Below are 12,428 nucleotides of genomic sequence, written 5' to 3'. Positions count from 1 at the left end.
CACACACAGTGTGCAATTTGGAGTTGGGCCTTTGGGAGGTAATTAAGTTTAGCTGAGGTCTGGAGAGTGGGGCCCCCAGATGTCCTTATAAGAAGAAGAAGAGAGACTAGACTGTTATTTTTTCTCCACCATGTGAGGGCCCACAAGTGGGATGTCTGCAAGCCAGGAAGTGGGCTCCCATTAGGAACAAATCTGCCAGCACCTGGATCTTAGACTTCCCAGCCTCCAGAACTATGGGAAATACGTTTTTAAATACCCGGTCCATGGCATTTTGTCACTGCAGTCTGAGCTGGTAAGACAGAGAGTTTTATTGGCTTTTGGATAAGAAACAGGCTTCCTGGAAAGAATTGAGATGTTTAATTCTTAGGCAAGACAGCCATGGGAAGAACAAGTAGGTAAATCCAGGAGGAACTGAATAAATGGGTTGTGGCATGGGAGAGAGATTTGGTCTGATAATCTAGTATCTCCTTTGCTTTATTTCACATAATCTCACGTTAGGGGTTTCTAATAGTTTCTGGTATTTCCCATGTGTTTCCCTTGGGCAGAGATGACAAATATATTTTACTTGCCTTGGTAACTCTGATTGATTGGTATGGTCTGTCTGGAGTGTCGTGTTGGCCTTATCTGGGATGAAGAACACTGTGATTCACTGGGGATGTCTGCCTTGAGCATGAGTGTTGGGAAATGGTGACACAAGTGCCATACTCTGCTTTCTCCACCCTAAAGTTTCCTCTGAGGAGGGAGAGAATAGTACTAGTGATATTTTCAGTCTCTTCAAAGGGCCTACTGCCCAAATTGTACCACAGCTGCCAGAAGCTAATTTAAACGCCAGATAAATCATGTGGAAATGTAAGATCCAGGTTATAAAAACTTTAAGCACAAAGAGAAAGGACATTTGAGAGGGAGAGACTGGTGAAGCTTGTGATTTTTATTCCTGAAACACGGAATTGGGCTCTTTGTGAAATGGGTCTGGAGAGTGAAAGCAATCTCAGAATCAGAAAGACAGTGTGCATTAAGGAAGGTAGCCTTTTTAGCAAAATAAAATACTTCGATTTCTTTCCTTTTTATTCCAAATGGACTTACCAGTAATAGAGCAAGAAGCAGAAGTTGGGCAGAGTAACTGTGAACTGCAACCACCTCCAGTGAGGAAGTGCGTAAGCCACCCCAGCTAGCACCAGGAGCCCAACTGTAAAGGCAACTTGGTAAAAAATCCCCACTGTTCTCCGATAGCTCCGCCCAACAAATTCTGTAACTGCAGAGATAATTCAAATGGTTAGTGTAATGCAATACAATAAGGAGTTGGCTGTCCAGCTATCAGGAAACTAGAACGCCAACCTCAAAAATATAGACAAATTTGAGAATATTCTATACAACTCTCTGAATATTTTTAAGTGTTTTTTGGTTTTTATTTTGTTATAACTATTGCTATTTTACTAATTAATAAATCTAACAGTCCCATTGGAGATGGGATGAAAGGCCTGCCAACATAAGCAAACACGTTTGCTTTATAATTTCCATGATGCAATTGTATTTCAGGTACATGCAAGATTTTGACCTAGAGTAGTAACTCAAGACCTGAACAAATGAATCAAACATTAAATTTAGACTGTTGATGATTTTTATGTAAATGAACGCCTGAGTATAACTTGTTCTCTTACATGGGTTTAACATTTATCTTGCAAGTCCTATTTGTTTATTTGCATAAATGGCTTGGTAACTTAGCAGAAGGCTGGAATCAGCTAGTGCTGGGTTGCAGGAACTGGTTTTACATGCTAGGCAATTTTACAAGCTGGTGGTTCAACCCATTGGTATCAGCCATAGTGAGAATATTGCTATAAAGATGCTATGCTGTTAGATGTCAAATATTCTCTTATAGTATATGGAACTTAACTGTAACTCTGGCTACTAAGGAATAGGATGTAAGTTATATTCCTGGTCCTAAAAATGGCTGGCTGAGTAACCTGGGTTGACTACAGTACTTGTGTTTTCAGTTTCCTTGTGTGTAAGTTGAGGATAATTGTAGTTTTCTAGAATAGATTTTTGCAAAGTATTAAAGTCCTTTATAAATTGACTACATCTCTCATCATTGAATCTTATTTATGAATAGGTCTGATAGGATGGATTTTCTTTCTACCCAATACTCCAGGGTACAGAAAACAAAAATTCCAAAAAAGTTATATAAGAATCTGGGTGTCATTATGTTTACCCTTGTTTCGGCCTTCATTTTTCTCTTTATAAGGAAGAATATTGAATGAGTTGATATGCTTTTAGAAATTCTTTTGATATAGAAATAAAAACACCTCTCAATATTGTCTTGAAGCTGTGTCCCTTTTTCTGCATGCCACCCCCCCGCCCCACCTGACTCTGTTTTGGCAGCAAGGTGGCTTTGTTCTCACAGCTGCAAGCACAAACATTCTTACTCAGGATGAAGCCTATTAACCAGCCTGCTTTGCTGACCAGTCCTTGGATTAAGCGAAAAATTAACATCCATGTATATGTTGGAGAAATGGCCATGAGAACTCCAGATGCAGCATTTATGAGGATTGTAGTTAGGAGGCAGAGCTTACGGCCAAACCTACAGGAAGAAAAACAAAGAGAGGGAATCAAATTAATTTTGATTTGTGAAGATTATAGAAAATGCATGGAAGTTATGGAAATCTAAACAAAATCAGAAGTTAACTTTAAATTTTGTAAATTCAGGAGGCACAGACTGATAGCCACAAAGGGAATCTGTGACTCCAGGTCCATGTAGCATGTTTCATCAGCACACTATGTGTAAGTTTTCAGCAGGATAAGCCCCATTCAGCCCAGGGTTCAAGAACTTTCTCAGTCCCACACTGTGGCAGGTATTCAGGGAAAGAGTAATTCTTCCAGGCCATCCTGTGCTGAATACCCTGTAGTCCTATCTAGGTCTTACATCGTCATGTGAGCTGCGGCCTTTGCACTAATAGTTTCAACCAATTATCCACCCAAGAATGTTTTCCCTTTGAAAACAAAATTCAGTGTTCAGTATTTACCCCCTTTCTTTTTCAACACTGCTTTTAGGCTTTGTGAAAATTGTCTTTGGTGCCACACATGTTACTATCCTATGACGGCCTCTGTTTGGAGCGCGCTGGGAAGACAGGTTCCACACATCAGATTTGGGAGACTTAGGTTTCTTCAGTTTAGGGATTTGGAAAGTTGTCCCAGTACATAGAATAGAGGAAAACAATTGGCAACCTGGGTTTAATCATGACCTTCCTACTTACTATGATGTCGGGCAACCTATTCAACCATATTCAATGTCTTCATCTGAAAAAGACCCATCTGACCCAGTTGAAAAGAGGATTGAGTGAGATGTTACAGGTAAGGAGCTTGGCACACAGCCTGCCTCTGACCCCTTCCTTCCTTTCTTCCTTCTGTTTGCAAAGCTGGCTCAGCTCAGAAAGTTGACTTGGGGCCCAGTACTGTTATTTTCACCATGTCCTAGTTTTCTTGTAAAAGACACCCTAATCCACTTAGTGGATATTTAAAAAAATTCTTCATAGAAAACAATGTTTATTTAATCTTTGTTTTTCCACTTCAATTGGAAGGACAGCTTTTTGTTATTAGGATTGCTCATTTTAATGGTGGATAATTGTTGTTTAATGGATGCCTTTCTTATTATGCAACTATATTCTAGTGAAGGTGTCAAATACTAACCATTTCAAAATAATCCACATTATTAATAATTATTTTGGAACAGTAACATTTTAAATATGAAATTTAAAGGTTAAGCAGTCACATTGGTAATTAGTGTTAACTAGTAAATTTTGTAAGTCTTAAAACTGTCTTGACCATGTAATTTCATTTAAAAAATTTTTTTATTTTTAGTTCTGGGGTACATGTGCAGGATGTGCAGGTTTGTTACATAGGTAAGTGTGTGCCATGGTGGTTTGGTGTGCCTATCAACCCATCACCTAGGTAACCATGTCATTTCTTAATTCTCAGTCAATGGTTCCCCACTGTAAATATACAACCTCTTGGCCTCTAATTCAAAGCCTTCCAAAGTCACATCTCAACTTAATTTTTTAGCTTTTCTTCCCACATTCTCCTACCCAAACCCCTTCCTTGACCCTCAAAGAGTATATAATCTATAAACATTGACTCAAATCGTACTTCTTCAACTTCCAAAACTGCTTCAGGCACACAATAGAATACCACAGTAGTGCTCCATGTAGATGGACAAAATCTTTTAGGTGATGAGAGGGAATATTCATCATTTGAAACTCAGAGCAAGAAAATCATATCCATGATGTGGAAAAACTTCACTGGGGACATGTTCCACATAGGGAAGCAATGCTACTTAAAACAACGGTAAGGCATGGCTAGAATAAATTTGGGGAATCTGGGATAGAGGTTTGAGACTCCTCCTACCCCTCAGCAGGGCTATTTAAACGGTTAAACGAAAAATAATCAGATGAAACAGGAGAGGAAGGGTGGACTCCCCATACTGCTGGCTTGGTAAGTCTTTTAGCTACTTGCTACTCAGAACATGGCTGAGGACTATTAGCATGGGCTTGGGAACAGCATCACCTGGGAGCTGGTTAGAAATGCAGAATTTCAGGCCCACCCAGATCTGCTGGATCAGAATCTGAATTTTAGCAAGATCCCCAGGAGATTTATATGCACCTTAACATTTGGGAAGCAGTGCATTAATTTCACGGAGCCTCTTCACTCATTATAAATTATGGATCATGAAATCTACTTTAAAAGGCTCTTGTGATCCTAAATGAAATATAACAAATGAGGATGCCCAATAAAGTGACTAGCACACAGTAATCAGTGGTGAACTTGTTTTGGAAGATCACATATAGTTGGCTAAGTTTGACTGCAACCCACCAGGACTTTAATTCTGCTTTTGGTGTAGGACAGGCAGCCACCAAAATTGGGGCTTAGCCCGGGAGGGTTCTTGGCTTTGCCCGGGAAAGAATTAAAGGGCAAGCTGGTGTTGTTAAATAGCAATTTTTATTGAAGCTGCAATGTATAGCAGCAGCACCTCTGCTCCTTGTGGAGCAGGGATATTTCATAGGCAGTGTGCCTGGAATAGCAGCTCAGAGGAGGCTGTTCTGTACTCATATTTATTTTTAATTATATGCAAATTACATTATACATTTTAATTATAGTTTAAATTATAAATTTAGTTATATGCAATCCACTTTTAATTATATGCAAATTAAGGGATGGCTTATATAGAAATTTCTAGGAAAAGGGTGGTAACTTCTGGGTGGTAAAGTCATTGCCATTAAAATGGGGTGGTGATTGCCATGTTGCCATGACAATAGTAAACTGACATGGTGCACTGGTGGGCATGTCTTAGGCAAAGCTGCTCCTGCCTGGGATCTGTTTTAGCTAGTCCTCAATTTGGTCCGGTATCCAAGCCGTGCCTCCAGAGTCTCTCTTCCTAGCTCACTTTGATCTAGTTCCATCACAACATATAAAAATAAGGTGCTAGCTCTTGAGAGCTAATGATCAGACTTCTGGAAAATTTGCAAGCTAATTGTTAGCGTAACCATTATGAAAAATTAAATTACATACATTTATAATTAAATTATATTGAAAACAAGTGTAATATGCAAAACATCACTTTCCAATGATTTTACTACATTTGGCCATCTATGCTTGTGAGGTTATTTACATCTACTGTATCTGCATGGTGGAAATGCAGTGTAATGGTGCACACTTCTAGCCAACTCTGTGTCATTTTTGCAGGCTTAAGTGAACCACAGTGGGTATGTTTACACCAGAGAAATAAATAAGCGCTACAAACTGGAACTTTCCCTCCCAGATGAGAGTTGTTAAGCATTTACAAGCATGCCACACTAAATACAGCACTTATGGCCAGGCGCAGTGGCTCATGCCTGTAATCCCAGCACTTTGGGAAGCCGAGGTGGGCAGATCACCTAAGGTCAGGAGTTCGAGATCAACCTGGCCAACATGGTGAAACCCTGTCTCTACTACAAAAATTAGCTGGGCGTGGTGGTAGGCACCTGCAATCCCAGCTACTCAGGAGCCTGAGGCAGGAGAATCGCTTGAACCCAGGAGGCAGAGGTTGCAGTGAGCCGAGATTGCACCACTGCACTCCAGCCTGGGTGACAGAGAGAGACTCTGTCTCAAAAAATAAAAATAAAAAATAAAAAAAATAGCACTTATAATTACTGCTTATGAGAATAAAAACAACATGGAGTTGGTGAGGAATTGCTTTTCTGTCTCAGGTGATACTCAAAATCATGGATTAGGAAGTTACGGGTATATTCTCAGGTCCACTCTTAGTCTTACTTACAATCTTTTCATAATGCCTTACTGGTTTTTTTTAATTATTCAAGGAAGACAATGCGTTTTCATGTTGGCTTAATCTGTGAATACACTGGGGATCCATGACATTCTTGTCCCATTGGATAAAATCTGAAAATTGTAGGCATAAACTATACAAAAACCAAATAGCTTTCTCATTGCTTAAGGCTAGGCTTCTCACTCCTGCAGGCGGGCACAGAACAGAAGAAGACCAATGATCAGCCAAGCTTCAGACGGTGTAAGAAAAAGAAGTCAAGGAATGGAGATGGCCTCTGGGGGAAGAATAAGGAGTACTTACCTTGACAGAAGAGATTTCAACAATAGGTATAAAATAATGAGATCATCTAAGAAGGTGGATAATTGACCAGGGCTTATAACTCAGGAATGCACTGTCAGTAGGGATTTATCACCAATCTCCTACTTGTTGAGTGGGACACGAATAATTAACTAATTTCTTAACCCACTGAGCAAGGGTTAAAGATTGAGTCACCTGTTTACTCACAGTCTGCCAGGGAATGAGTGTTAGCACCTCTACCTGATGGTGGAGGAGGGAGTGCAGAGAGTGAACGCCTGCAGGGCCAGAGCTGCCCAGGGGTGTGATGGACTGTGGACCTCCCCTTGTTAATGTGTCTCTCCTGACTTAATGGGTCATCTTTAAAGAATCATCCTCAATTCTGCAGCAATAAAAATAAAAACCAATGACCTTCCCTTTCACCTTGCAAGCCTCTCGCAGAAAGCCCCAGGAAGAGCCTTGCCAGGGCAGCTGAGGAGACAATTAATAACGGTGGGTGATGGATGAGGTGCACGTGGCCCACGCCTCCACTTTTATCCCTCTTCTCTTCTGCTGCCAGGAAGGCCCTGGGCCCCTGTGAAGTGCATATGCCTTGGGGGTGTGATATATTAAGCCATCATCATTAATCTTTAACACATTTGCAAGTTTTAATTCAGTCTAACAATATAATACAATCAGAGAAAATGTTCTACTTGCATTTAACATTATACTCAGGTTTGGATTATATCACAGATGTAGTCGGGGGTGGCATGGAAGGGCAACAAGCATAAAATACATTTACTTTACCATTTATTTCAGTTATATATTTATATTTTACATGTACATTCATAATTATGTATTTATATCTAGATATAATTATATGTTTGTATATTATATATAATAATATATAATATGTATCACTATCTCACTAGGTGATTGCTGATTAAGAGGAATACTATCACTCACAATGTTGAACACAGTGCCTGGCCCCGGAAAACACTCAATAAACAGTGTTATGAATATTAAATAATTAGCCCTGATGGCCAAGTTATCTAAAGTGCTTATCAACTGTGAAGCAAACTTTTTGGTTCCTTTTCCTTTTGAGGACTTCTAAAAATGTCTCATTGGTCATCAAGAGAGCAAAGCTGCGTGTTGTAAGAAACTTGCAGGACAGTGAGTGTGGGATTCCAAAATGCTGGATAAGTAAGAGCTACGGCAATAGCTTGATTTGTACAAACACTGACTTGCTGAAGACACAGACTCATCAGAGAGGCCTCTTGTCATCTCTCCAGGGACAATGACATTGCAGAGATGGACATTTACCCCTCTTGTAGACAGACCCTGTTTCCCTTTCTTTAAGTTATAGGTTCCACACATATAGTCACATGTGGCCCCAGGAACCCATTCAGGACTCTTGCAATCCCACGGGTATTAGGGAGATTCTACATCAGGCCTGGTGCTGGGGACTCCCAGCATATGTGAGACAAGCAGAAGATAGGATTGAGCTCAGAGGTCCTGAAGGCTGATGGCCAGGTGGATGGTGATGAGGCCAAAAAATGAATTGGGAATTACAAAAGGGATGAGATCATCTGTTACTCTCCCTTCCGACTTTAAGCTTCTGCATAGCCCACATGCAAGACTTGCTGTGTAATGTTGAAATATCTGTCTATGACCCCTGAGAATTTGAAAATAAAGACATCGGTCATGGTTATCCAAGCGGCAGAAGAAATTTAAGATTGTAAAAACACCAGCAGGAAGGCCAGGAGGTTGTGATCTGTGTGCTTGGGAAAGGATGGGATGCAAGCAGGGGCAGGTGCATCCGAATGTTCTCCAAACCTTTGGGATTGTTTAAATTCCACCACAGGTGATTCAACCTACCTGTCTGCTATGTAGCCGATACTCATAGAACCGATAAAGAATCCTACATTCACTGATGACTGGAATAGGTCCAACATCCAGGAGTTGGCACATACCAGGTTAAACTGCCAGCAGGGGAGATGTGTTCCAGCAGGGGAGATGTGTTCCAAGTTGGGAGAGAAAGGAAATGAAATCCCATTAGGATTCTGTTGTACATAACTCAGCTAGGGTACTCATTAAATATTCCTTGAATTGAACTGTGTAATTAAGTGGCAATAAGCCACTGTTTCTTGATCACGTCAATTTTCTTCTTCTCTCTCTCTCTCTCTTTTTTTTTTTTTTTTTTGTGAGACAGGGTCTTGCTCTGTTACCCATGCTGGAGTACAGTGGTGATCATGCCTCACTGCAGCCTCGACCTCCTGGGCTCACGTGATCCTCACACCTCAGCCTCCCAGAACGCTGGCATGATAGGCGTGAGACACTGTGCCCAGCCTCAATTTTCTTTACGCAACAAAAAGCCTTGCTCTTCCATCTGGCAATTTGTCATTAAGCTAAAACTATAGCATTGTCTAAATCAGCTGAAATTGGGTAATTACTCTACTTATAGACAAATTTATTTTTTTCTTTCTAATTTCAGTGCACATGCAGGTAGGTGTGTGGACGTGATACAATGCAGGTACCAGGAGGTCGGGCTGTTTAGCATCTCCCTGCTGTCTGTTTAGTACAAGGGGATTAGGAGTGACTGCTGAAGGCTGCTGCATTTGCTCTTATTTGGAATAGGAGGAGGTGGTCAGGTGGAGCAGGTGCTGGACCAGGTCAGGAGACCCATCTTCTAGGGCTATCTCTGCTAAGTCACTCACTGTGTGGCCTGGGGTAAAAACTTTTCTCTGCTTGGGGCCTCTCTGTAGGAAGGAATGAGATTGGCCATGCGAGAGAGCCTCGGAGAATTATGTGGTGTGAAGCCCATGAGCGGCCACGTTTCCTGTAACTATCCGACCACTTTAGACCCTTCAAATTAGACTCTACCTACCCATCTGTTCATACAGAATATCTTCCCATCACCCAAGCAGTCATCTGAAATTAAACTAGGCAACTGGCTCTCTCAGTATTTTCAGGATAACCTAATTCCCCTGTTTTGCTTTGCTTTCAATAAAAGCAAGCTCCATTTTTTGGTCTTTTTTTCTATTATATTTATTGGAATGAGGCTTCACAAATAGCTTTTGATGTCATCTGCAGTTTTTAACAAAATAATAGTGCCACAGCATGATCTCCAGCCCTAAATGATTTTATATGAACACTCTGAGGAAATTAAAGAGAAAAAATAGGAATCGAGAGAAAAGCACGTCCCATCACACAGTCAGGCACAGTTCAGGTGAGTTCCACAGGCTTTCAGGTGTGTGGGTATCTGTGTGATGGAAGAATAGAGGGGGAGGTAAGGCTTCCAGAAAAAGAGGAGAATCCACAAGATTCCCTATCTTGGCAACATTTCCGGGGGCCCTAACGTGCTTTTGCCTGTTTCTTACTGCTGGAACAGGCACAAACTAGAATCATTATTGTCAGCATCTGAGGACGTTTTAACTAACCCAGTTATTCTCCAGACAAATTAGAAGCTGCGTGTTTTCATTTGGAAACTAGAATTTTGTAAGATACCTGGAAGCCAAAGAGCATGTCCAGGCAGGGGTTTATAAGAGCTGGGCCTTCGCTGGTTGCTTCCTTGAGAACAGCTCCACCATTTGCTTCTCCATCGGAGCCCTGAGCTCACTTTCTTACCTCGGTGACGATGGAGGAGCCAGGCGTCTCGTACAACCAGCCGTCCCGGCAGGGGCCCAGTGGCAGGCGGCTCCTGTTGGTGTCCAGGCTGGCCAGGGGGTCCACGCAGCTGAGGGCGCTCTGGTTCCAGTTCACCTCGTAGCGCCTGCACTGTCTTGCGGAGGCCTCGCCCACAGGTCCTGGGCCTGGCACAGTGTAGTTCAGCTCCTCTGCAGGACTCCAGCCGCAGCGCAGACTCAACTCGGCCACTCCGGGGCTCCGGCAGCGGTGGTCCGGGGTGAAGCCCAGGAAGACGATGCCCACGTAGATGGGCGTGAAGGCGACCGAGAGCAGAGATAAGAGGAAAAACATTTGCTTCTGGAAAAAGTGGAACTCCCCTCCGTGCTCCAGGGCATCGTCCACCGAGGTGGTCATGATCCTGCAGGCAGGCAGACCTGAGGCTGTCCGACCTGCCGGGAGCGAGGCTGAGAGCGGCTGCAGCCAGCTCAGCACGAACCCTGGCCAGAAGTCAAAGAGGGGAGTTTACCTCTGCAAGTGACCAGCCTTCAGGGCAGGCCTCTCCTTGGTCCAGCTGACTTCAAAGGTGCACCCCTCCAGCGAGGGTGCGTGTCCTTCTGCACTTCCGAAATGCCCTGAGCTCACTCCCAGGATGCCTGTCGTGTTTATTGTTAACAGGTTCTCCACAGGCTTGTCGGTGCTCCAGGCCAGCAGCACAAACAACCCTTTCTCTGTGTCCCACTGCAGGGAATCTGAGTGCTGGCCCATATCACAGCCCAGTAATCTTCCCGTAGTGCTCCGAGCAGCCAGGAACTTAATATACTCCTATCTCAGGCAGACCACCAGCTTTTCTTCAAGGGGCTATGGAGAAAACACACATGTTTGGCCACAAGGCCCAGCGTGATGTGAATCAGGATCTGGGTCAGAACCCTGGTCCAGATTCGCAGTGGGTTGCAGGCCTGACTGCTGGGCTCATTCTCCAACCTACAGCAAGAGCCCTTGGGATGCGTACTGGGGCTGCTTGTTTTGATGTCATCCAGATTTTATAACTCTGCTTTTTAAAAGCATTTGCTCCAATCTGGTATTCCTGCATTTCAACCCTGCAGTGTCCTTCCCCTCAACCCATCTGGAGGGAAAGAGTAAAGTGTTCACATTGCAGACAGGTCAAGTGTAAATGCAGGCAGGTGTGTCCAAGCCACTGTCTTTTTGTCCTGGATTTTTCTGTTGGGGTCTGTTGGGGCTCAGAAATCCATGCCCCAAGGTGAAGGTCTCAGAAGCAAAGTCTGTCTCTCTGACCTTCTCCTGCCCTCCTGTCTCTTCTGTCACCCATCATCCTTCCCCAGGGCAAGCCACAGAAGTGCTTTCTTCCCCAAAGCAGCTCATAGAAGCCAGACTCCTTTTTTCCCAAAGCCAGCCAGAAAGCCTAGAAATCTGACTGTAACTTCCCTGCTGCCTTTCTGTGTAACCGTAAAGAAATCCAGACTCACATTCCAGAGGGGTCCTGTCCCCGATGCCTGGAGGAAGCAGTACTGCACAGAGAGGCCAAGACGGATCTGAACAGATAGGCCTTGCTGGATTTTCCCCTCAGCCTGCGAACACGAGCTGCTGCCCTTTTTGTCCAACCACAGCTCTACACTGCCGTCCACAGTTTTCCTTGTATCTTTGGGTCTTCATTCTGAAGGCTCCTGTGTCATGTAAAACTGTGATCAAATAAATGTGTCATGCTTTTCTCTTGTCAACCTGTCTTTTGTTATAGGGGTGTTGGCCGTGAGCCTTAGGATGAGGAAGAAAGGGATCACCCCTTTTTGCTCTCACAGATCAGGGCCACCTCTTTAGGATGGTGTTGCTGCATCTAAATTTCAAGGCAAACAGGAAATTTGTCTTTCCTGGTGGACAAAAGGATCCTTAATACATCGTTTTCCTGCCAAGTAGAGAAGGTGGCCTGCTGACATATCTGCAAACTAAATACCAGAAAGTTAACCCAATTTTCCTTCTTCTCCTTCTTTTCTTCTATTGAATAGTCAGTGGGTGTAATAGCATAGTCTAAAAGGAGCGAGCCACGGGGTCTTTCTCCTTGCTGCAGCTGCAGGCTTCTTCTTTTCTTAAAAAAGCAAAAAGCAGGGCGCCAGCAAGGACTTCCATTGACCTCCACTGCGGCTGTGTTGGGCACACAGAGGCACTCTGCTTCATGGTGCCCTGGGCTGCTGCCAGCCCCGTTTGC

At 43.2% G+C, this 12,428-nt stretch overlaps 1 protein-coding gene across 1 annotated transcript in view; it reads right to left on the bottom strand.

Annotated features, from left to right (window-relative positions):
* The window catches only part of SLC22A2 (solute carrier family 22 (organic cation transporter), member 2), a 43,617-nt gene extending 32,747 nt beyond the window's left edge, over window positions 1-10,870 (bottom strand). Inside the window, exons 1-4 of the mRNA XM_011934992.1 lie at window positions 10,211-10,870; window positions 8,462-8,565; window positions 2,421-2,575; window positions 1,084-1,252 (exon numbers count right to left, since the gene is read on the bottom strand). Of these exons, the coding sequence (XP_011790382.1) occupies window positions 1,084-1,252; window positions 2,421-2,575; window positions 8,462-8,565; window positions 10,211-10,624 (842 nt within the window). The 5' untranslated portion in view covers window positions 10,625-10,870. The remainder of the gene's footprint in view (window positions 1-1,083; window positions 1,253-2,420; window positions 2,576-8,461; window positions 8,566-10,210) is intronic.
* Window positions 10,871-12,428: the final 1,558 nt, after the last annotated feature.

This window comes from Colobus angolensis, unplaced genomic scaffold, assembly GCF_000951035.1.
Source record: "Colobus angolensis palliatus isolate OR3802 unplaced genomic scaffold, Cang.pa_1.0 Scaffold14, whole genome shotgun sequence".
In the NCBI taxonomy this organism is placed as follows: Eukaryota; Metazoa; Chordata; class Mammalia; order Primates; family Cercopithecidae; genus Colobus; species Colobus angolensis.
This window is presented reverse-complemented; position numbering and strand designations above follow the sequence as displayed.